Raw genomic sequence first — 26,192 nt, forward strand, 5'->3', positions numbered from 1 at the left:
TCAGGAGGCCGGAGCAAGTCGTGACTGCGCCTGCGCTGGCAGCTCCGCTTTCGCGGGGAGTGCTGGGGCATAGGCGTCGGGGACGCGCAGAGGCGCGCGCAGCTGCTGAGGACGCGCTTCTCAGGTCGCGCGCGCCAGAACCCAGACTCGGAGTGGAAACCGAAAGTGCGCGTGGGAGGAACGCGTGGAGTATGAAGAGGCAGGGGGCCTCCTCCGAGCGGAAACGGGCGCGGATGCCGTCGGGAAAGGCCGGTGCGGAAGGTGGCGGGGGAGGGGGCGGTCGGCTGACTTGGCTTCCCCGGGTGCTATCCCCTGGTGGAATTTCGTCAGCTCCTCACAGCCCCTTGTGCGGCACGTTCTATCTCTGCGGCCTGACGAGGGGCAGGTAGCGAGAAAGGCCGGGCTCTGGAGCCTAATGTATGGGTCGGAATCCCGGCGCCACCACGTACAGGCAGTCGTGTGACCTGGTGCAAGTTGGTTAACTTCTCTCAGCCTCACGTTTCTTATCGCCACACGAGGAGACCGGGACCCACCTCACCACCGCTGGGCTAGTTAAATGTCCAGCGCGGAGCCTAGTGCCTAACCTGTGGTGACCGCTCAATAACCTGTAGCTGCTACGGGGGAGGTGGGGCGTGTCCCCAGAGACGCACGGCTGCCAAGTGACAGAGCTTGTGGCTGCTCCAAGTCCCGAGTTCTTCCTGCCGCGCCAGGGGAGGGTGTCATGGCAGGTGCCAGAGAATTTGGCAAATCCCTCCTCCTCCTCCGTGAACTTTTGGTTCCTCCAGACCAGCGGTTCTCAAACTTTGATGTCAGGATCCCTTTATCCTCCTAAAAGTTATTGAGAACCTCAGAGATCTTTCCTTTATATTGAATGTATCTGTCGATTTTGACGGTGTTAGAAGTTAAATCTTTAAAATGTTTATTGGTTGAATAATTAGAAAAAAACTATAATGAGCCCATTACATATTAACATAAATAACCTAATTTTATGAAAAATAAATATTCCTAAACCAAAAAAATAAATAAATAAATAGCGAAAGTGTGGCAATATTTTATATTTTTGCAAAGCTCTTTAATATCTGGCCTAATGGAAGATAGCTTGATTCTCGTACCTGCTTCTGCATTCAATCTGACATGTGAAGTAATTTAACGGAAAACTCCACTCCACTTGTGAAAGAACAAGAGTGAAAAAGGCAAATAAAGTCTTAGTATTATTATGAAAATAGTTTTCACCCTACAGACTGAAAGGGTTACAGTGGCCCCCAAAGCTACCTGGACTACCACACTTTGGTGCTTCAAACAAATGTCTTCTTGTTTGATCCCTACAAGTAACTTTGTTGCTTAGGACAACTGCCTTACCCTGCCTTTTCTCGTTGCCTTTTGTATACATCTTCACCGTCTCCTGGCCATCTTCATCCTCTCCTGGCCAGGATGCTTTCTTGTGTGTGGCAAATGGTACCCCTGAAGCACTGTCCACTTCCGTGGATCTGACAGCGGGTGTAGTAGCTGTCAGGAAACCCATGGAGTTAATGCAGGATGTTAAGAGCACAGATTGACACTTAACTCTTTCAGTTTGGGACTGATATTAGCAGATAGTAGATTTTGTTTTGTTTTTCAAAGTAAAAATTGCTTTTTTTAAATTATAAAAGCAATTTCGGTTAGAAAAATTCAAGCAGTATAGAAAAGTAAAAAGAAGAAAATAAAAATAATTCCAAATCCCACCATCCAGTAGTAACTACTACCAGTATGTGGCAAACATTATTTTAGGTATCATTGTGTGAAGTATGTATTCAATATCCCTAACTTAAAAAACATGTGTGCTTAACTTATAGAAAAACGCAAAACTCTGTTTACATCACTTTTTATATAAATACATGAATTTTTATGAATTTGTAATTATTCAGCCTTTAGTAAATAGTTGAGGTGACTATTGTGTACCATGGTAGACACTGTGCTTGCTGTGGGTGATGATGATTTCTTACATAAAGACCTTAATTAGGAACTTTAGGTTAAGTAAAAATGATCAGACACTTATCTGCATAAATGATAAGAGGTACAAAGTAATTAGTGTTTTAAAGAGGAATAATTAGTGTCTTAAAGGGTTATGTGTTTTTTTTTAAAACACTAATTGTTCCTCTTTATACGTGGTGATTGGCCTGGATGGATAGTACCTTTATGATTTTGCATTGTTGTTTACATATTTTAGGAGCAGCAAATGGATTCCTCATGGAAGTGTGTGTTGATTCAGTGGAGTCAGCTGTGAATGCAGAAAGAGGCGGTAAGAGAAATTAGAGAACGAGTGACAGTTGGCAGTACTTTTAAGAGTCTGAAAATGAATCTTATGAACTGACCTCGGAAACCTTTGTGATATATAAGGATCCTAGTAATCCTTTCTCAAACAACCAACTAGAAAATGTACTGGAAAATTATGGTCTAGTTCCTCCCCTCCCTTCCTTCAGCAAGTCACATTTTGAGTCAAAACTTCAAACAGTGCTTACATACTAACTTCATTTCTTAACAAAAATTTAATTTTTTTAAACCATTATTTTTTTTTTTAAAAGATGACCGGTAAGGGGATCTTAACCCTTCACTTGTTGTTGTCAGCACCATGCTCACCCAGTGAGCAAACCGGCTATCCCTATACAGGGTCTGAACCCGTGGCGTTGGTGTTATCAGCACCACACTCTCCCGAGTGAGCTAGGGGCCAGCCCTTTTTTTTTTAACATTACCTGTTTTTACCTCAAAGTTTCTTTTGTACTCTGAACTTGTAATAGGACGCATAGTGTAGTAGTCCAGGTTTCTGTTGCTTATAACAAAATACTTGAAACTGGGTGATTTATGAAGAGAACAAAATTTATTACTTACAGTTACTGAGGCTGGCAAGTCCAAAGTCCATCTGGTGGTAGTGACAGTGACCCTGGGGTCTCACATCACAAGATGGTAGAAGTGGAGAGAGGAGAGAAAGACAGACTCTCTTCTGTCTTCTTTTAAAGCCCTTAGAACCACGCCCCTGGCCACCATTTTTAATCCATTCGCTATGGCATGGTCTTACAATCTAATCACTTCTTCAAGGTTCTACCTTTTAATTACCTAGTAGGATTTCCCACCCTCCTAACAGTCACAGTGGGACCAAGTTTCTAATACATAAAACTTGGAGGACACAATTCAAGCTTCATTGAGCTTTGGGGGGACATAATTCAATTCTCTACAAATAGGCATTTCCATCATCTCAGAAATTTTTAAAATTTTTTATTATGGAAAAATTTCAAACATAAGTAAAAGTAAAGAGAATAGTATATACCATCACTCAGCTTCAACCATTTTGAAGACATGGACAATCTTCTTTCACATATATCAGGGGTCAGCAGATTTTTTCTGTGAAGAGCCACGTAGTGTGTATTTTCAGCTTTGCTGGACACATTTGCTCTCTGCCACTTATGCTTCTTTATTTTTTTAAAACAATGGTTTGAAAATGTAAAAACCCTTCTTATTTGGCAATAAAAAGCAATGAAGTACTGATACATGCTACAATATAGATGAATCTTGACACATTATTCTAAGTGAAAGAAACCAGTCACAAAATACCACCTATTGTATGATTCCATTTATATGAAACATCTAGAATAGGCAAACTTATGTATACAGAAAGTAGATTAGTGGTTGCTGAGAGGGCTTAGAGGCATGGGGAGAAGGGGAGGTGACTGCTAAAGGGTGTGGGGTTGTTTGAGGGGTGATGAATATATTCTAAAATTACTTGTGATGGTGGCAAAACTGTGAATATACTAAAGAGCACTGGATTACACACTTTAAATAGGTGAATTATATGGTATGTGAATTATATGTCAATAAAGCTGTTATTTTTAAAAAACAAAAGAATATTCTTAGCTTGCAGGCCATAACAAAAACAAGCTATGAACCTTTGGTTTGAGGGCCATAGTTTGCTGACCCATTATCTATATTCCTACTTTTCTTCTCCTACCCCCAGATTATTTTGAAGCAAATCCCAGACATCATGTCATTTTGTCCTTAAATATTTCAGTATGTATCTCTAAAAGATAAGGACTCCTTTCGTCGTTTCAGTTCTTTATTATTTTCAAAGGACTTATGTGTATACATACAAGAAATCCATAAATAGTGTGGAAATTATTAATGTATATTATTTAAGATAAGGACTCTTCCCCATATCCACCATCTGCTGAGAAAAAAAAAGATAAGGACTCTTAAAAAACCCCACCAAACCACAATATTGCTAACACAACTTAAAAAAATAATAATTTCTTAATATTATCAAATACCCAGTCAGTTTTCAGGTTTCCCTAATTGGCCCATACAGGTTTTTTTTGTTTTGTTTTTTCACAGTTCTTTGAATCAGTAGCCAAACATTTCATTTGTTTGATATGTCTTTTTTTTTTTTTAATTTTATTTTGTCGATATACATTGTGGCTGATTATTGTTGCCCATCACCAAAACCTCCCTCCCTCCTCCCTCCCTCTCTCCCCGCCACCAGTGTCCCCTCTGTTTGCTTGTCGTATCAACTTCAAGTAATTGTGGTTGTTATATCTTCTTCCCCCCCCCCCCGGTTTTTTTTGTGTGTGTGTGTGTTTGTGTGTGTGAATTTATATATTAATTTTTAGCTCCCACCAATAAGTGAGAACATGTGGTATTTCTCTTTCTGTGCCTGACTTGTTTCACTTAATATAATTCTCTCAAGGTCCATCCATGTTGCTGCAAATGGCAGTATTTCATTCGTTTTTATAGCTGAGTAGTATTCCATTGTGTAGATATACCACATTTTCCATATCCACTCATCTGATGATGGACATTTGGGCTGGTTCCAACTCTTGGCTATTGTAAAGAGTGCTGCGATGAACATTGGGGAACAGGTATACCTTCGACTTGATGATTTCCATTCCTCTGGGTATATTCCCAGCAGTGGGATAGCTGGGTCGTATGGTAGATCTATCTGCAGTTGTCTGAGGAACCTCCATACCATTTTCCATAGAGGCTGCACCATTTTGCAGTCCCACCAACAATGTATGAGAGTTCCTTTTTCTCTGCAACCTCGCCAGCATTTTGTTTGATATGTCTTTTAAGTCTCTTTAATTCTCTAAGTTTCTTCTACTTTTTTTCTTTTTTTTCTTTTTTTTTGTGGGTTTTTGGGGGCTGGCGGGTAGGGGGATCCAAACCCTTGATGTTGACATTATAACACTGCACTCTAACCAACTGAACTAACGGGCCAGCCTCCTTTCTTTTCTTTCTTGTACTTTATTTGTTAAAGAGACTATGATATTCATCCTTGAGAGTAACGCACATTCTCACTTTTGCTGATTGTGTATGTGGTTGTGGTGTCATTTAATATGTTCCTCTGATGACTGTATTTCCTATAAAGTCGTAGTTAACCCAGTGGCTTAATCAGATTCAGATTTGAGTTTTGACAAGACTACTTTATAGGTAACATTGTGTGCTTCCTGTTACATCACATCAGGAGGACATAACATCTGGGTTTTTTCTGTTTTTTGATTCTAAGATTGTTCAGTGCATTCAGGTATTGCCAGCGTGATCCATCCTTTATAAGGTTTCCCATCAGCTTTTCACCTAATAATTTTAGCAATCCATATTTTATTAAGGATTGCAAAATGGTGATATATTCTAACATTTGTTTTTCATTTTTTAGCTAGAATACTTCTATAAAGAACTTTCCCTCATCAACTGTTTGGTTATGATGAGGTTCAGTTTGTACAAGAAAGGCAGGATAAATGCTTTCTTCTTTCCCTTTATTTACTAATTTTTAGAATAATGAATTTGTTCTCTATCCTCCAGTGAATTGTTTTTGGTTTTTTTGGCTGACCAGTAGAGGGATTGAACCCCGGACCTTGGTGTTATCAGTAACATGCTCTAAACAACTGCCTAACCAGCCAGCTCAGTGAATTGTTTTATCATTACAAACATAGGTGTAGACATATTTTATGTGTTTTAATCCATTCAGGTTATTCTGCCTATTGATGCTCAAAATGTCTTATCTTTGGCTAGTGAGAGCCTCTTCAGGCTGTCTCCTGAGACCATTTGACATGACCCCAGTAGTCTGATAGTTCTTTTGCTTTCAGCAACCTTTTATTCTTGAAATTATCTTGATGATGGGGAGCATTAATCAGCTACAATGTATATCGACAAAATAAAATTTAAAAAAAAATAAACAAATAAATAAACTTCCAAAAAAAAAAAAAAAAAAAAAAAAAAAAGAAAAACTGGCGTTTTAGACGGGTACTTTCTATAGAAAAGGCGAATCATCATAGCTCATGTACATTGCACTAAAAAATACTTTTAGTAATATTAAAATTGGCTGGGAATGTTAATATACTGAAATGCATTCAAAATGTATTGATATTTTACTAAATAACCATGTATCAGGTACCATTAAAGAGAAAAATAGCTGTTGTACAATTTTACCTTCAAAAAAAAAAAAAAAAAAAAAAAAAAGAAATTATCTTGATTTAGCTACTCAAAAGTAACTTTGCATTTTTTTAAATCTTAGAATAATAAAGACTGTTTTGGAAAAGATAATGTTATTTTCAACCAAGAGTCAGCATCCCACTATGGTCAATCCAGAAATGTCTCTATTCTAACTCACTTCCCTGTTCATGGTGAGGCAACCCTGTAAAGCAAAGTTTTAAGAGAACTAGGTTGACTTTGAGAACTAGGTTGACTTTAATTAACTCTTAAATTTGACTGTTAGTAACACGATGTGAGTTACAGAATTAGTCAAGATTAAAAATAGAGTTAAACTCCAGTTTTATAATTTTTCTCTCAATTTCTAAGACTCTAGATTTGGAAAAACATAAAGTTTGCTGTTTTAGGAGAGCTTATTTTTAAAAATTTATTGTGTTGAGCAATGCTTTTTTATCACAGGCGCTGGTCGGATTGAATTATGTTCTGGTTTATTGGAGGGAGGAACCACACCCAGCATGGGTAAGTGTCCATTTTTCACAGATTTTCTCCTAGGAGTTTGTAGAGCCTGAAGGCAACTGATAATCAGTTTCACTGGAGTCCTTTACTAATATCATGTTAACTATGTTAGGGATATTGTATCAGTTAGAAATGCTTATGGTTGTAGGGCCGAGCCTGTGGCGCACTCGGGAGAGTGCGGCGCTTGGGAGCGCGGTGACTCTACCACCGCGGGTTCGGATCCTATATAGTAATGGCCGGTGCACTCACTGGCTGAGTGCCGGTCACGAAAAAGACAAAAAAAAAAAAAAAAAAAAGAAATGCTTATGGTTGTAAATAACAAAATCTATCAAAAATTTGATCAAATACGTTTTTCCTTCGCACATTGAAAAGTTGAAAGGTAGGTAGTTGCTGTTAATACTGGTTCATCTGCTCAATGGTAACATCAAGGATCAGGCTTTTTAAAAAGCTTTCCACTCTGGTAACCTAGGCAGACTTTTGGTTTCATTTCTCTTCTCCTAGTCTTTGTGTTATTGTTGTCATATGTTTTACTTCTACGTATGTCAAAAACCTCGTGCTATATTGTTATTTTTGTTTGAGAAATAAATTACCTTTTAAAGAGTTTCTAATAATAAGAAAACAATTATGTATTTACCCATATGTAGTTACCATTTGTGGTATTCTTCATTCCTTTGTGTGGTTACTTATTTCCATCTGGTTTCACTTTCCTTCTGCCTGAAGTACTTCCTTTAATATCTTTTGTAGTACAGGTTTTTTTGCTGATTAATTCTTTCAGCTTTTGTATGTCTGAAAATATCTTTCTCCTTTATTTATTTATTTATTTTTTGGTGACTGACTGGTATAGGGATCAAACTCTGGACCTTGTTATCTGTACCATGCTGAGCTAACCAGATAGCGGTCTTTCTCCTTTATTTTTGAAAGACATTTTGCTGGGTGTAGAATTCTAGGTTGACAGTTTTGGAGTTTTTTGTTTGTTTGTTTGTTTGTTTGTTTCCAGTTCTTTGAAGATGTTTTCCACCATCTTTTTGCCTGTATTGTTTCTGACAAGAAATCTACTCTTACTAATGTCTTTGTTTTTCTCTGTGTAATGTGTCCTTTTTTCTCTGGTTGCTTTTAAGATTGTTTTCTTTATTATTCATTTTGAACAATTTGATTACAGTGTACCTGAGTGTAGTTTTCTTTGTGTTTTGTGGACCTTTGCATTTATATTTTTCATCACATTTGGAAAGTTTTCAGCATTGTCCTCTATTCCGTCCATCAGAAACTTCAGTTATACTTTTATTTGACTGCTGGAAATTGTCCCACAACTCACTGATGAGCTGGGTTTTTTTTAACCTCCTTTCTGTATTTCATTTTGCATAGTTCCTATTGTTTTGTCTTTGAGTTTATAATCTTTTTTTCTGCAGTGTCTAATCTGCTATTAATCCCACCTAATGTATTTTTCATCTCAAACATTGTAGTTTTTTTCTCTAGAAGTTTAATTTGGATCTGTTTTTATATCTCTGATGTCTTTTCTTAACTTTTTTGAACATATGGAATAAAGTTATAATAGTTGTTTTAATGAACTTATCTGCTAACTCTAACATCTGTATCAGTTTTGGGTTTGTTTTGTTTGATTGATTTATCACCTCTTGACGTGTTTTATTTTCCTGCCTGGTAATTTTTTATTGGATGCAGAACATTATGAATGTTACTTTATTAGTTACTGGATATTTTTATATTCCTATAAATATTCTTGGGCAGTTAGGTTAGTTGGAAACAGTCTGGTCTTTTCAGGTCTTGCTTTTAAGATTTGTTAGGCAAGTTGGAGCAGCAGTCAATCTAGAGCTAATTATTCCCCACCACTGAGACAAGACCCTTCTGTGTACTCTACCCAGTGACCATGAATCTTGAAGTTTTACTGTCTGGCTGGGGGGAATAGGCATTATTCCTAGCATGGTGTAAATGACAAGCACTTTATTTCTAATTATTTTCAGTGGTTCTTTCCCTGGCCTAGCATAGTTTCTTTGCATGTATGCACCAGTCAGTTTTCAGCTGAATATTAGAGGGGGTTCTTTGAAGATCTCCAGAGTTCTCTTTCTCTCCTCTGTGGTACTCTCTCCTGGAAACTCGTAACTACCTTGGTTTCCATGGACTCTCAGCTTTGTCCCCTCAACTCAGGGAATTCTCTGGGCTCCCTCCGCCTGGGTCGTGCTTCCCTGTGCTGTGGCCTAGAAACTCTCAAGGCAGTAAACTGGGTCAGTGGTAGAGCTCACTTCATTTGTTTCCCATTATTTGGGGATTATTGTCCTTCATTGTTTGACGTCCAGTGTCTTACAAACCATTGTTTTATAAAGTTTGTCTTTTTTTTTATTATTATAGGTGGGATAATAAATTTGGTCCCTGCTATGATGTCTTGGACAAAAGCAGAAGTCCTTACATGAATTTTTGACTACTTAGTTATGCTACTCTGAGGTTGATGATAGCATTATTTAGTATAAAAGATTTTTATATCTGCAACAGCCCTTTGGAATTTTCTCAGTAAAAGAGGGCATTCCCTAGCCATTCTGAAATCCCTAGGATATATCTGGAAATCTGCGTGCAATCTGTTTTTTGCAACACCAGTCATGATTCACTGCTTGGTATTGAGCATATTGCTATCCTGTGCAAAACTGAGATTCTTTTAGCAAAGAAAAAGAAGGAAATTCATATTGGGTAAACAACTAATGGTGCTTGTCACAGGTCTTACACTTTTGAGGTTTTCTGAGCTAGCCATGCATTGTGTTATTTATAAGTATTCAAAGATCTCTACATGAAATCACAAATAAGTAGAACCTTGCTCTTTTTTTCATATATTTCTTTCAAAAAAAAAGGTTTTGCTAAATTTCTTTGTCCATTTAAGGGATATAAACTTTGGAACTATTCAACCATCTCTACAGTAGGTTTTAAGTAGAGCTGCAATCAGTTAGAAAGGAGAAACTGGAGAGTTTCAAGATGGCGGTGGCTGCGGCGGTTGGCGCAGAGTAGCTGAGGTGGAAAAGGCGGCCACTGGGCCTCAGGCAGCCGGGAAACTTGTGGACCTTCCTCTTGCCATCTCTTAAGGCTGGACTGCAGCTGCTGGCTGGTCGTGGGGGGTGACCGCCACTTTGCCCTCGGCAGGAGAGGCTGCCTCATTTACAGGCAACAGCTTTGAAGTGTGGAGCAGGAAAAGAACTGTTTCTTAGCTGCAAAAGCGAGTCTCGAAACAGGGAACACGGTGCCAGGCCTGCTGTGGATGCAGACAGGATCCCGGAGGCCGGGGCCGCGCTGAAGGCGGCCAGCTGCCCTATTCAGGATTCGAGGTTTCAGGCCGGCATTAAAGAAGATTCCTGGGAGCGCCCGAGCTGCGCCGCGACTGATCAGCCCGAGGCGTCAGCGGCCGAGAACCGGGAAGGCGACAAACCAGAGACAGAGAGTGAACACCCAACCTGGCACAACCCTGTGAGTGACCCCTGGCCCAGCTCTGTTCTGGGGGATTACGCCCACCCGGCTCCCGCCTGCACCACCAGGCCACTCACCGCCCTGGGGCTGCCTCCATTTTCCCTGGTGCTGGCAGCTCTGCCCGGCTCGGCCATCGCAGAGCCTTCCCACTTGCTTGGCCCACTGCGGGGCTTTCTGGAGCCTGCAGGCCGGCCTCCCCTCCCACTCCCTCCGCGGTTCTCTGGCAGGGCTGGTGGCGGGGGGAGTCCCCGGCCAGTGTCGGGAGGGCAAGGAAGTATGGGCGGGCCAACTGTCACTCCACCACACCCTGGACTCCAGCCCCCAGTAAACTTCCTGTTACTGGGAGGCAGATACCATCTCTGCAGCCACCAGTTCGGAAAAAAGCCTAACCAATTTCTGGTTGGGAATAGTGTGGTAGGAGAGTTCCCAGGTCCACTTGAACCTGCCGGAGAGCAGGCTGCAGGTGGGCGCTAGATTCGGTCTATGCCGGGGGGACATAAAGGTGAACAAGCCCCGAGAAAGATCTACACAGTGCTACAAAGGCACCCAGAGAGACCGGTCGTCTGTGCCTAGCAGAAACCTGGTAGACTTCCTGGACGAGGCGGTGCCGAGCAGGGTCTTGAAGGCCCAGCTGATAGAAGAGGGGCGCAGAAGACACGCCCCAGCCCAGCACAGTGTGCACAGAGTGGGGAGACGTGTGACCTGGGAGGCGGAGACTCGACAGAAACCACACACCCGGTGGGGTCGCCACTGCACGATCCAACAGCCTGGGCCAGAGCACAGGGAACAGGGAGAAGTCCTGCACAGGAAGTGAAAGCTCAACAGAGATCACACACCCTGTGGTACGTGATCCACCAGCCCAGCAGAGTCCAAGCTGACCAGAAAGGTGGCTCCCTGGAGAAGCCCAAGACCCGAGGCAACCACACACACAAGGCACTAGAGGCCAACTGAGCAGTCACGGAGGGAGCCATACGAAATTGGCAACCACAGCAACATCCTAGTTAGTCATTAGTCTCAAACCGGTGGTCTATGAAACCCCCTGGCACAATGAATAAACACCAAAAAAAAGATACCAGAAATACAAAAAATCAAGAAAGTACACCACCAAAAGTTAATAAATTTCAAACTCTAGATCCTATAGAACAAGAAGCCACTGAAATAACTGACAAGGAATTTCGAGTGATAATTCTAAGGAAACTGAATGAGATACAAGAAAACTCAGCTAGACATCATGATGAAACGAGGAAAAGTATACAGGATCTGAAAGAGGAAATGTACAAGGAAATCAATGTCCTGAAAAAAAATGTAGCAGAACTTGCTGAACTGAAGAAATTATTCAGCGAAATAAAAAACACAATGGAGAGTTTAACCAGCAGGCTTGTCAAAGTTGAAGAGAGAACCTCTGAACTTGAAGATGGGCTGTTTGAAATAACACAAGCAGACAAAAAGAAAGAAAAAAGAATCAAGGATATTGAAGAAAATCTGAGAGAGATATCAGACAACCTCAAGCGCTCAAATATCCGAGTCATGGGTATTCCAGAAGGCGAGGAAAATGGAGATTCCATTGAAAACATATTCGACAAAATAGTGGCAGAAAACTTCCCAGGTATAGGAAAAATCACAGATCTTCAGGTCCAGGAAGCTCAACGATCTCCAAACGTATTCAACCCAAAAAGGAGAAGGCTCCAAGACATGTCATAGTCAAATTGGCAAAACTCAGAGACAAAGAGAGAATCTTAAAAGCTGCAAGAGAGAAGCATCAAATCACCTATAAGGGAGCCCCAATCAGGCTAACATCAGACTTCTCATCACAAACCCTAAAAGCTAGAAAGGAATGGGATGATATTTTCAAAATACTAAAAGACAAAGATTGCCAGCCAAGAATACTCTACCCTGCAAGGCTATCCTTCCGAAATGAAGGGCAAATAGTATATTTCTCAGACAAACAAAAACTGCGGGAGTTCACTACCACACGACCACCCTTACAAGAAATTCTCAAGGGAGTACTGGGTTTGGTTCCTGAAAAATAACTACCACTGCCATAAAAACCCAAGAAAAATCAATACCCACTAGTATAATAAAAATGGCATCCATGAAGAGAAAACAAGCAAACAAAAACACTATCTACAACCTAAGGAACCAACAAACACAGAAACCAAACAGTAAATCAGAAAGCAAGGAACAAAAGACACCTAAGACAACCAAACAACCAATAAAATGCTAGGAATAAATCAACACCTTTCAATAACAACTCTTAATGTAAAAGGCTTAAATTCCCCAATCAAAAGACACAGACTGGCTGACTGGATCAAAAAGGAGGACCCAACTATATGCTGCCTACAAGAGACCCACCTCACCCATAAAGATTCACACAGACTAAGAGTGAAAGGATGGAAAAAGATTTACCATGCAAACAGAAAAGAAAAACGAGCTGGAGTAGCTATTCTTATATCTGACAAAATAGGAGAAACTGGATATTGGGGGATACACAGGCAGAACATTGAGTCTGGTAGTTATTGCACTTTCAAGTGTCACGTACCAGTAAAAGTGTTGTGAGTTATAGGATTTTTGTTGAGTCGAGTGACAAGTGCTTTTAAATTATAGTATCTTCTATTTTCTAAATTGGTGCTCTTTTTAATACTTGACTTTTCTGTTATTTACCTTCTATCATATATACATTTTTCTTCTCATTGTCCTCCTTCCCTTTAGATCCATTTTTCTCTGGTTTCCTCAGTCAACTCTTCCTTTTCTCTTGGAACTAATACATAAGAGCAAATGTAAATGACCAATAATATTGACTTTGTTGAGCTTTTAGTTCACATTTGATTTTTAGTCTGCTTTCTGTTCTTGTAGGTGTCCTTCAAGTAGTGAAGCAGAGTGTCCAGATCCCAGTTTTTGTAATGATTCGGCCACGTGGAGGTGATTTTTTATATTCAGATCGTGAAGTTGAGGTGATGAAGGCTGACATTCGTCTTGCCAAGCTTTATGGTGCTGATGGTTTGGTATTTGGGGCATTGACTGAAGATGGACATATTGATAAAGAGTTGTGCATGTCCCTTGTGGGTAAGAATTTGTATCTGAGACCTAAAAGCCACTAATGATGATGATTGTATTTATGCTCCTGATATAGAAAAATGTCATCCCAAAATTGACTTCTTGGTCGTACCTTCAGGTACTTTGTATTAGTCCATTTCTGTTGCTTATAACAGAAATACCAGAAACTGGGTAATTTGTAAAGAAACAATTATTGCTTATAGTTTTGGAGGTTGGCAAATTCAAAGTCCAGGGAACACATCTTGTCTTTTCCTGGTGGTGACTACAGTAATACCAGGTATCACATGGCAGATGTGGCAGGAGTGGAGAGTCTAACCTTCTTACTCGCTCTCCTTATAAAGCCAACAGAACCATGCCCATGACCACCATTAAACCATCAGTGGATTAATTCGTTTACTAGGGCATGGTCCTCACAATCTAATCACCTCCCAAAGGCCCCATCTTTCAATTACCATAATATTTCCCACCCTCGTAACACTGTGGGGATTAAGTTTGTAATACATGGGACTTTGGGGGACACAGTTCAATCCACAGTACACTTATACTAACCTAACTATTTTAAACAGTAGTTATTTAGATGTTTGGGATGGAGGGTATGTGTGGCAAAGCCCTCCTAACTCTCCTCAGCTGCCGTAGATCAGGTTCTGTCACTGTTCTCATAGGGTATAAGGGAAATTTACATTGGTTCTTTTAACCACTGCACCAGAAACTTGAAAAGCTATTACAATTGGTAAGGATGGGGAGATGTAGAGAGGACAAAAGCAAACTACCTATATCACTAGACCAAAGTGTCTCTCGAAGATTCTCAGAGGGGCAAGTAATAGATGTAATGCTGCCCTTGTACTTGCCAGATGATATAATTTCTGTTTGATGCCTCTAAGGAGTGGATGACCATTTTTTTTAATATAACAATTAGAGATTAATGGAAAGATAGGACTTTCGAATTTGTAAAGCTGCCATTTTATTACTATTTTAGTGCACTGTCTTCTTAAAAGAAGATAGTATAAAAAGTTTCATGTAACATGGAGAATTTTATATATAGTAATCAGCAATGACCTCTTTAAAGTTGTCATATGACTTTCTTTTTATAGCTATTTGCCGTCCTCTGCCAGTCACTTTTCATAGAGGTGAGTCATTTCCATTTTAGAAATTCTACTGGATGGTGTCAGTTTTCTAATTTCACCAAATGCCATAATCTTTTTAATGGAAGATAGTTCTATAGTGTTACAGTGTTACCAGCTGATTTCTTAGATCTTGGGACTAAAAGTTGTAATTTAGAGATGTACAATTTTTAGAAAATTTGAAGACTTAATTATGAAAACTTGTTAAAGGTAGGTGGTGGTAGGCTGTAATAGAGAGAGGGAGAGAATAAGCATTGCCTGCAAGTGTGAGTGTACCTATCACAGCATTCCAAGCGAGAATCCTGAGATTCATTTTAATTCGATTATCTTAGGTTATGGGCAACCCCCAAAAGAATAAATTACTGTGGCCAGTGAAATGAAATGTACTGGCTGGCTTAAGCCAGACAAAACTATTCCTGAACTAGGGCTGAGGTAAACTTTCTCAGATTTAGACTTCCTGCCAGGAGAGAAGGTGGATATCTGAAGAAGAATTGGATATTATTAGGAAGAGGGAAAGAAGAAATAGATGATAAATAGTCAGTGAGCAGATGTCCAGTATAGTGTGCAAAATTACTTTTCATTATTTATAGTTTGTCTGCATCAGATGATTTCTAAAACGTTATCTGATAGTTTCCTATAAAGTAATACTTCCTGTCTACAAATCAGGTAGCTATAATTCCATACACTAAGCCTTTGTAAAATGGAGGAATAAGTGTCAATTTTGCCTCAGAGGGCACTACCATTGCACATGAAAAGAAAGAAGTCTAGTCAAAATTTTTGTTGACTTGATGATATGCTTGATAAGTTGTTGAATGTTTTTATTCCTTTTGAGTAAGCATTCAAAGATACGGCTAAGAGTGGACACTAGCATCTGCTTTCATTTATAGAAATTATGCAACAAATTGTCCATTAGAAAAAAAAGAAATTAGAGATAAGTATTTGTTATCCTTGTTTCTTTTTGAAATGTATGATACTATCAGAAAGCTGTTTTGACTTGATATTAGTTTAGCAATGATTCTTTTTTTTTTTTTTTTTTTTTGTCGTTTTTTCGTGACCGGCACTCAGCCAGTGAGTGCACTGGTCATTCCTATATAGGATCCGAACCCGCGGCGGGAGCGTCACCGCGCGCCCAGCGCAGCACGCTACCGAGTGCGCCACGGGCTCGGCCCAAGCAATGATTCTTATAAACCAGTAATAACTAAAAGATGTTAGGTTACATAAAAGTCAACATATTGAGGCTAGCCCCCAAAAATGTTTTTAAACATGATAAGTAATTTAAATTAATGAACACTTACCTGAAAAAATATAGCTTAAAAATTTGACATGCTAATTCAAAAAGTAATCAGTTATATAGACTATATTTTTCTATTCTTAAACTAAGAAAATGACTTTAAATTTCTGGTTTTTTCCTTTTCTCCAATAAGTTTAACAGAAGTATTCTCATGTTTTCAAAATTTGTAGAAATTTTATATTGTCCTGTGTTCTGCATTTTTTTCACTTGTGTATTTAATGAGATACTATGATAGTGTAGTCACTGGGAGAAGGTGCTACCACCAAAAAAGGAAAATTTCACTTTGGTAGATTTAGCTGCTTACATACACTAAAGGGTGAAAAGAAGGAGCCTGTCCCAGAGGACCACTAGCACCTAATCCACCATAGATTAGAACTTCTTTATCATGTAGCAGTGCTAAGAACCAAAGCAGAAGTAGTTTTTCTGTTTTGAGGTTCCTAGTGCCACTTTCCTTTCTGAGGGTTCTGACGAGGGGAGAAGGCTCTTAGACAGTGGAGTAGAATTGAAAACTTACATAGTCTGTTTAAAACAGCTGTCCTTATTCTATGAGCTCTGAGTATGTAGGGTAAATGAATTAGTACAAAATATTAGTTACTAATGATAATGTGAGCCAAGGCTTTTTCTAGAACTGGCAAATGTAGTATTTCGTTCTGTATAGTCCAGTTTGTTTGAAGCCTTAGAGCAGTTTCCCACTTTGAGTAACTTGCTTATCACATTTATAATAATTTTCTTTAAATAAAGTTTTAAGTAAATTTAAAGAGAAACCTTTATAACCGCTGAAAATTGGAAATTTTTCACTAATTTGCATTTAAGTAAATACACCTATTAAAATGTGTCTTATTAAAATGATCATGCATACCACCAGTGGTATGGAGACTGTGGTATGCTAATAAACTTGCTCTTGGGAAAAAAGAGCTCTGATTTGTAGCATTTTATGATTTCTATAGTTTAAATTCTCCACCTTGACTAATTTCAAGCTGCCCGTGGGTTAACAATCTGACTTGCAGAATTCCTGAATATTTAAACAATTGGCTCTTGTAAGCCAATACAAGCTAGATGCAGCACATCACTATATGTATGCTGCATTTTGGAAAACACTGCATTAGGGGATATCTGTTCAAAATTCAAATCAATTTTATTTATTTCAGCTTTTGACATGGTTCATGATCCGATGGCAGCTCTAGAGACCCTTTTAACCTTGGGATTTGAACGAGTATTGACTAGTGGATGTGACAGTTCAGCACTAGAAGGGCTACCCCTAATAAAGCGACTCATAGATCAGGTACATGCAATTTCTTTTCTTTCTTTCTAAAACTCTGTTGTGGTTACTTCTGACATTCTGTTGTTCAGCTAAGTTGTGAAACTAAATATTACTAACTTTGTGGTTAGTCTATAGGGAAAAGCAAGTGGCAATACTGTATATAATTCTTATTTCTTTCACAGTAGCATTTTTAATAACCAGGGCTCTTAAGATCAAATTATAGACCATGCCTAAGGATCTGATCTGACTTGGATAACCACAACAAATTTTACCTTTTCTGTTATCAGCATTGCATAGTTTTAAGCCACATCTTTTCATTGTCAGCACATGTATACTCAGAGGGTCCCATATAGAATTTATGAGATAATTATTATCTGGAGGTAAATTCCAAAACTGAAATTATATTATTTTATTTCTTCCCATCTGTCAATATAGGAGGAAATATTTTTTTTTCTCTTGTATGTGTTCTGGTGAGTTAGCATTATTTGTAGAGCAGTCAAAGGATGGCTTTGTAATTGTACTATGTCTGTGTTTTTTTTACGCCAGTCCAGAGGTATTCTGTCTTAGTGAGTATGGACTCTGAGATGAGAGAGTTCTGTTTGAGACTTGAGTTTGACACTTAGTTGCTGTGTGATGTTGAATGGATTATTAACCTTTAAGCCTGTTTCCTCATGCGTGAAATTGAGATAAGTTTAATACTTCCTTTATAAGGTTTCTTTGAGGATTAATAGAGATAAGATAATGTTAGAGCCTTAGCACAGTGCTTGGCATATAGTAAGTCTTAATACATGTTAGTTATTATTATTACTGCTATTACTAATAATTCTACTTAGTGTTCCTGTATAGACATCTGATTATTTTCACTTTTCTATAGTCATGAATATAATTTTCACCTAAGAATCTGATGTGACTTTGCTACTCTGGGACTTACCGATTTTATTAAGTATGTTAGGTGCAGGGCATTTGTACCGTGATGGTAATGAAGGGGTGGGTGTATGTGTGTGTAGTCACTGCCCTTACAATCTAGTGCACCACAGGCACTTTTAGTAGAGCAGGCAATTTTAATAGAATACTGCTTTTAAAAAAAAAAAAAAAGGTACTGTGGGGGCACATTGGAGAGGAATTTAACATCAGTTTGTGAGAAAGATGTTGGCAGTAGTTGGGGAAAGCTTCCCAAAAGAAAAGTCATTCAAACTGCAGTGTCTTACTCATCTGAAGGATGTTTTGGAGTTATTCATGTAAAAGTGGGAGGTATTAGGAATTAGGGAATTGTTCCATGCAGAAGAAATAGTATATGCACAGGCCTGGAAACAAAAGAGAGCATAATTTAAGGATGATCAGAATGTTAAACGTGAAGAGAAAAATGATATCCAGAGTCTTGAAAACTTTATTTAAGGGTTTGTATTTTATCCTTGGTGTGGTGAGGAAGCCCAAAGCATTTTAAAATAGAAGAGTTGATGAATCAGGTTGCTAGTTTAAAAAGGTTACTTATTATGGAGTAGAAAATAAGATATAATTGCCATAGTCAGGTATTGCATTTCAAAATGTGTGTGTGTGTGTGTGTGTGTGTTCATCATTGGTTGGCAGGAAGAGCTGGTGTATATTCTTATACACTAACTTTACTTCTTGAAGTAACTACCTACCAGTATAATATACTGGTTAAAGCATAGGCTTTGGAATTAGACAGCTCTGTGTTTAAATCTTGGCTTTGCCACTTATTAACAGTGACCTTGGGCAAATTACCTAACCATCCTAAACCTCAGTTTCCTTATATGCAAAGTTAGGATAATAATATCTATCTCCTAGAATAGTTGTGAGGGATTACTCCAGATAATAAACACATCTGATGCTTAGTAAGTGCTTTATACGAAGGTACTTATGGAAAAAATAGAATTAAAAGACAGTATGAATATTTCCAAGAACTTTTTGAAGACGCTTAGAATTGTTAAATCACTTTCATAGCCTTGGGTAAACATACAATTCTAAATGCAGTAGTCACCCTTTTCCAAGAGGGGTATGTTCTAAGACCCCAATACCAAACCAATACATACAATGTTTTCTCCTACACTTATATACTTATGATAAAGTTTGAGGTGCAACAGCAAAACTAGCACAGATTTCTTTTTCTTTTTTTACAGTTTCATGGATGGAAGATTCATTCTTCCGGTAGATCTTACAACCTGAGCATACAGTTTTTTTTTCTTTTCTTATTTAGTCTAGAACTTTCACCTTTTTTAAAGGAGGCACTTTACAGATTCTCTTTGGCGTGTCTGAATTGCTGGTATCACTACTCTTCTTGTGCTTTGAGGCCACTACTTACTAAAATAAGGGTTACGTGAACACTAGCACTGTGATACCAATACAGAGACAGTCAATCTGGATAACCAAGATGGCTACTAAGTAACTAATTCAAATATACAGTGTAGATACACGACAAAGGGATAACTCACAAAGGGAATGGAGCAGGATTGGGGGGGAGATTTCATCATGCTACTCAGAACAGTGCGCACTGTAAAACTTATGAATTGTTTATCTCTGGAATTTTCCTTTTAATATTTTTTGACCATGGTTGACCATGGGTAACTGAAACTATGGAAAGCAAAACTGTGGATGGGGGGACTACTGTAATCTTTTATGGATAGCCAAAAAAAAGTGATGGGATTCATCTCTTTGAAAATATGATATGTCCATGTTTTGGAAAGCTTTCATTTGAAAGAAACAGGTAAATGTAACTTTTTTCCCTCATAAAATCATTTCAGCTTTCTAGATAGTAATTGTTTTGTTTTACAGATGCTTTGCTTCAGCACATTTGAGAATATGAAACATCCTTGTTCCACTTATTTCTCTAACAATGATTAAATTCTATGAAATAGCCCCTTTCCTCTTTCACTTTCTGTTTTATTACTTTGCTTTATTTTTTCTTTATTGTACTTATTGCTGTCTGAAATTTTATTATGTAAATATATCTTTCTGTTGTACTTCTTCCTTGAATGTGTAAACTCTATGAGGGTAGAAACTCTTTCTTGTTTACCATGTTGGGGAGGAAAAACTTTTCTTCTGCCTTCTTAGTTTTAGTTGTTGGTGGCCTGTAAATTAAACTGACAAAAGATTAGCAGGAGAAAAAACAGATTTTGATCACGTACATAAGTATATACATACATATGTACATACTTGCACATATGTATGTACATATGGGAGTTCACAAAGGGATGGTTAGAATTTGGGACTTATATTCCATCTTAACAGGTGAAGGGGAAGGAGAGAAGGGTACTTATGGGGGAAAAATGACTTTTTGGAAATATAAATGGGACTTTAGGAGAACAGGTGAGAGATATGATAGTTCTGTGACAATTTCAATACCCATCTTCCAGATCTATCAGAAATTAAATTAATTCATGTACTCCCAATTAAAAGGACTTATGGTTTTGTTTAATTGGTATGATAAATTGAGGAATTTAGTTGACGATTCAGGATTTGAGTGGACTTTTTTTTTAGTAATATACAATTATGCTGTGCTCTCTTTTCTGCTGAAATGTTGTTTAAGTTCCACTACTTCCATCTCATTGCATACCAAGAACTTGTAATTAGTATGATTTTTCAGTAACGGCTTTTCTTAAGATGGTGTGATTATTCAGTATTGATGTTGTATCCTTCTGCTCTTTGTGTTCATAACAGTACAAATCTTCAAAGCAATACAATAAAATAATCTTTCTGGATTGAAAGTTATTAGGCTGGACATCCTGTCTAAGATCCCAAAGAAATAGAAAAGATCTATTGAAAATTAGACATTAGTAGTAATTTTTAAAATTTAATATGCTTTGACTCATGTTTCTATTCTCACTGCCTTATTATCCCATTTAAGAGAAAAATATTAAAATTTACTTGTTTATTTTTTTCTTTTTTCAGGCAAAAGGCAGGATTGTGGTAATGCCAGGTATTTATATATCTATCCATTCACTACTGTGACACTAAACTGTAGTGGAGGAAGAGCAAAGGAGGCAGGAAAATGTATTATGTGGTGTTCAGAGAGAAGAATACATAGTTTGATTAAAATGTTTAAGTTTGGGAGATCTGTGCTGGAATTTAAAACTTTACATAAGGAAGAGAACATTCTAACAGAGATTACCTCAGAGAGGAGCAAATAAGGAAGTAGATTGGGATTGAGATTTTTCCATGTTTGCTCTCTCATAGTATACAGTTAAGAATCTGGATGTTCATCTCTGGTGAGGCACACCAAGTTCGATGCTAATATACTGTGTTAGGGCCAAATGTCCTAGTTGTTAACAGGGTATAGGCAAATGTTTTGACAACATCCTTGAATAAATATTATACTCTCTCAGTTCCTGAAAATCTATAATCACTAAATTTTTTCTTGTAGCCAGAATAATTTGATCATATGCTCCTTATGATAACCGTAAGATAAGTACCTAATGGCACATTAGAAATGAACAGATGGGGCAGTTTTTAAAAAATTAGATAAGGCAATTTAGAATCAGAGTGAGACAAATATAAAGGCAATCTTTATAAAAGCATAATGAATACCCATATGCTCATTCCCTAGATTAAACGTTTTGCCACATTTGTCTCATCTTTTTATTATCCTGAGGTATTTTAAAGTTAAAGCCACCTTGACATTTTATCTTTATGCGTCTCTAAAAAAAAGGGTGTATTATGATAACCACAATACTATTATCACATCTATCAAAATAAACACTAATTCCTAATATCATTTAATACTCATTCCATACTTGCCTTTCTCCAGTTGTTCCCAAAATGTTTTTTATAGCTGATATTTTCAAACTAGGCACCAGTCAAGAAATAAGCATTGCATTTGGTTGTTCTCTTTCTTAATATCTTTTCCTTTTTTCTTACTTTCTTAAAAAAGAAGTTTTTCCTTTTTCTTACTTTTTTGAAAAAATGACATTTGTAATAATGAATATGCTAATAATATTGATTTAATCAACACATGTTGTACCCTCAAAACTATGTATAATCAATCGTGCTTGAATTTAAAAAATAATAAAAAAATTTTAAAATGACATTTAAAAAGTCTGGACCACTTACCCTGTAGAATGTACTGCTTTCTGGATTTACCAGATTTTTTAGCTTGTTCTTCTAGCCCTTGTATTTCCTATAAACTGGAAGTTAGATCATAAAATTTGGTTAGATTCTGGTTAAATATTTTTGGTAAGAATACTTCATGGGTGATCTGTAAACTTGATATCACATCACATCAGAAAGCATTGAATCTCTGGTTGTCTTATTACCATTGATGCCAAAACTGACCAGGGTTCAAAATGGTGACAACCAGATAAAGTGCAGCTTTTAAAAAGGAGGCATGTAAAGGGTATTGTCAGATATTTAGGAAGGCTTTGACCTGTAGCAAATGCCTGAAATATGAGCAGGTGGAAAGCATATAGTAATATTTGTTATCTTGAGATCCTTTGTAGATTAATCAAGGAGTGTTAAAGGGACTTACTGAATCTGATGCTTTTCTGTTTAAGACTAGATGTATTTAGTCTCGATAACCAATACCCAGACTTAGACAGTTGTTAACGTTAGGAGTGCCTTTGCTTAATATGTAATTATTAAGTTATCTGCTGTGTACAGGCCTTACGTAGGATGCACAGTTATACAAGAAACTACTTCTTCAAGAAGCTGACAGTCTCAGATAAGAAGATGTTATATACAAAAATATTAATTTAACAAACATTACCAAGCAAACGCTAATTATATGCCAATTATAATTATATATATTATATGCTAATTATATGGTAGATGTGAATAAAGCAATTAATATGAAGTAATCCTTCTACTTGAGGAGCTCACAAAATAGACTTGGAAACAAATTATTATAATTTCATGTAAATAAGTATTAGCAAGTAAAAATTCCTAGGTAAGTCAATCTGAATGCCTAATGAGTATTTATCATTGGGGAAATATAAAGATAAATAGAACACAGTAGTTGCCCTTTAGGAGTTTTCATAATGAATGAAACTTTACAACATTTTTAGGCTCCAGTTTCCTCATCCATAGAGAGGAATATTGAAATAGTTTTCTGGGATCCCTTTTAGCTATATAGCTGTGTTAATGTGCATTTGGAAAATGTATTGCCTATGTATTAACGTTGCTGATAACTGAGTAACTTGTTTTTAGTGGCCACATTTTGTTATTTGTTAGATTGAAGTAATGTATTTGTCTCTTAATCCTTACAATAAGCTCTTGAGGTAAGCTGTATTATCCCACTTTCATTGTTGAAAAAGTTGAAGTTCTGGATTTAAATAATTGATCTAAGATCACACAGCTAGGAAGACTGCAGTGGTGAAGTAAGGATTCCAATCTCAGTCTGACTTGTCAGCCTGTGTTCTTCCTAATTCTTAGGACTTGGCAATAGTACTGTACCACTAAGGAGGAAAAAAAGCAAGTTAATGTGCCTGAAAGAGTGTATAAACACAGTCTATTTCAGCAACTTAAATAGTTTGAGATACAAAGTACATATTTAATGTCTTTAAAAAATATTTATTGAGTATAGCCTATATATTAAGAGATAAGTATATAAAGATGAATAAACATTTTATATGTATAATCTATTGTCCATTGGTACAAATTCAGAATATGATTTTTTGTTTCTAAATATTGAAATGATTGTTCATCAAACCAAGTAAGTAATCATAAAGTACTTGGTTGTGAGGTTTTAATGAAGTAGAATCAGATTCTTTTGTGAAATTAAACAGAAAGTTGATATTGTAATGAATAAATTGTATAACACCTTGCATTATTCCCATTTACGATGAAGTCAGTATCTCTTTGAATCCTGGGCCACAGAGAGAATCTTAGAGGTTCTCTCTTTCACACATATCTCTGAGGTTGTGCTTTTGTAGCTTCTTCCTCAAACCTACCCTTACCTTTTGTTTTAATTTGATTTTGCTTTAGTTGAGGGGAGAGTAGGGATGGAGTACTCAATGACTTCTTTTGCCCCAGAATTATCTTTTTAGATTTAAAGTCAGTAATGCATTGCATTGTCGTATAAACCAATGAATGTGTAAGATTCCATCATACAGGTTCTATGACCTTAACACTTCTTCTGTAGAGTCTGTAGTCTATGTCTTTTATCACTTTTCTAATGTCATTCTTGCTTAGTAGGGAGAGTAATTCTTGAATCAATGAGAAATTTCAGAATGGGGATACCAAGTAGAGCAAGCAGTCATTATTATTCATTAAATTTTATGCAAAATTCTGAAGTGCTTAATGTATTACTACTTCTTTCCAACAGGGGGTGGCATAACAGACAGAAATCTACAAAGGATCCTTGAGGGCTCCGGTGCTACAGAATTCCACTGTTCTGCTAGGACTGCTAGAGACTCAGGAATGAAGTTTCGGTAAAAATGTATTCTTTGACTCATACAAGAAGGGATGAGATTAGTCTTTACTTCCTCATATAGGAAAACCTTAGTTGATGGCATGATTAATGAATGGACTGTTGTGATTAGTCAAAGATAACAGGTAGATGGTTAAAATAAACTTTAGCAATTAAAAACCTACAGAACTAAATTTTAAAGGGGCTTTTTAGTTTTTTACTTCTTGAAGATATATAATAAACATTACTTATCAGTATATGTTCTTCCAATACCTTGGAAAAATCAGAATTGTGATTAGTACTTAAGTATTACAGTCGTTTTTGCAGTTGAAAACATTTCTAAAATGGTTCTGATTCTGGCATAAATAAGCAGTGTCTTCTCAATATAGGTGAACCTTTATATCCTAAGTTCAGCATTGCTGAACTTAGACTAGTTACTAATAAACTAAGTCAGCAGCTAAGTTTCAAATGAGTCAGATAAGCATGTGTACCCATTTGACTGTGCTTTCCTTTAGCAAAGTTAATAACTATGCTGTGAGGAAGGAAGGGTCATAGCCATTTTTATCCTTCCTACCTTTAATACTTAATCCATCATCTCTCACCTTTGTTCTCTGTTTTCAGTTATTTTATTTATTTATTTTTTTAAAAAGATGACAGGTAAGGGGATCTTAACCCTTGACTTGTTGTCGTTAGCACAACGCTCTCCCAAGTGAGCTAACCGGCCATCTCTATATAGGGATCCAAACCTGTGGCCTTGGTGTTATCAGCACCACACTCTCCCAAGTGAGCCATGGGCCAGCCCCTGTTTTCAGTTATTTTGAAATTAAATCATCGTTAAGGAATTGAAACTATTATGTGGGGTTTTTTGTATTTGAGAGGGCTCCAATAATTTAATAGTAGTCAGATGTTTCTAAGTAGGGAAAAATGCAATTTAAAAGAAACAAGAGCCTTAGAATTTACATTTCCAGATATAAAATCAAGTATATTGGTAGATTTGGCTACTAGGTGTTTTAAGTAATTGATTAATGAAAATTGTATAATATGATAGTTCAGGGTCCTTAATCTACCCTTGTTCTTGAGCTGTGAAATAGCCTATAAAATGAAATGCCAGTGGGACAACTCATTTAACAACTTATATAATCATCTGTTCCTTTATTATTTCTATTGCAGAAATTTCTCTGTTGCCATGGGAGCCTCACTTTCTAATTCAGAATATTCTCTAAAGGTAACAGATGTGACCAAAGTAAGAACTTTGAATGCTATTGCAAAGAATATCCTGGTTTAGCCAGACCTCTCTGAGAAACATGGATATTACAGGATAAAAGTAGAGCTATAATCTACAATTCTCTATGACACAGCTTTAACCTTCTTCTCTGGCCAGGAAAATCACAATCTTCATTTTAAGTTTCACATGGCCATGGAGAATGTTTCCAAGAAGAAAAAAACTTGAAACAGAGATACAGTCATTTCCTTTGCTTAGTTTTGCCAGCCATTGCTGTCATCATGGTTAAATTTGGTCTGTACTTCTTTCACAGACAGAGGCTTAGTCTGTTTTCAGTGGAATTAATTGATGAGCTGGGAAAATTCAACTGCAAGGTATGAATTGAATGTGACTTCAGGGGTGATTCAGTAGCACTGTTTTGCTTTTAATTTGTAAAATAAAAATTTCCATTGTATTATAGTAAA

General features: G+C 37.3%; 1 protein-coding gene across 3 annotated transcripts; it reads left to right on the forward strand.

The window, feature by feature from the left end:
- The first annotated feature begins 59 nt into the window (after positions 1-59).
- CUTC (cutC copper transporter) lies at positions 60-26,192 on the forward strand. 3 transcript variants are annotated; one of them, XM_063102834.1, is made up of 9 exons: positions 60-252; positions 2,207-2,278; positions 6,907-6,966; positions 13,276-13,485; positions 14,568-14,603; positions 17,037-17,170; positions 21,056-21,083; positions 24,423-24,528; positions 25,677-26,192. In XM_063102834.1, exons 1-9 carry the CDS (start codon positions 192-194, stop codon positions 25,789-25,791), a joined length of 822 nt encoding a protein of 273 aa, XP_062958904.1. In that variant the 5' UTR covers positions 60-191; the 3' UTR covers positions 25,792-26,192. The 3 variants fall into 3 exon arrangements, with proteins under 3 accessions (XP_062958904.1, XP_062958905.1, XP_062958906.1); XM_063102835.1 differs by having other exon boundaries at positions 13,276-13,341; XM_063102836.1 differs by lacking the exons at positions 17,037-17,170; positions 21,056-21,083.

The sequence above is a fragment of the Cynocephalus volans genome, chromosome 7 (assembly GCF_027409185.1).
Source record: "Cynocephalus volans isolate mCynVol1 chromosome 7, mCynVol1.pri, whole genome shotgun sequence".
Classification (NCBI taxonomy): domain Eukaryota; kingdom Metazoa; phylum Chordata; class Mammalia; order Dermoptera; family Cynocephalidae; genus Cynocephalus; species Cynocephalus volans.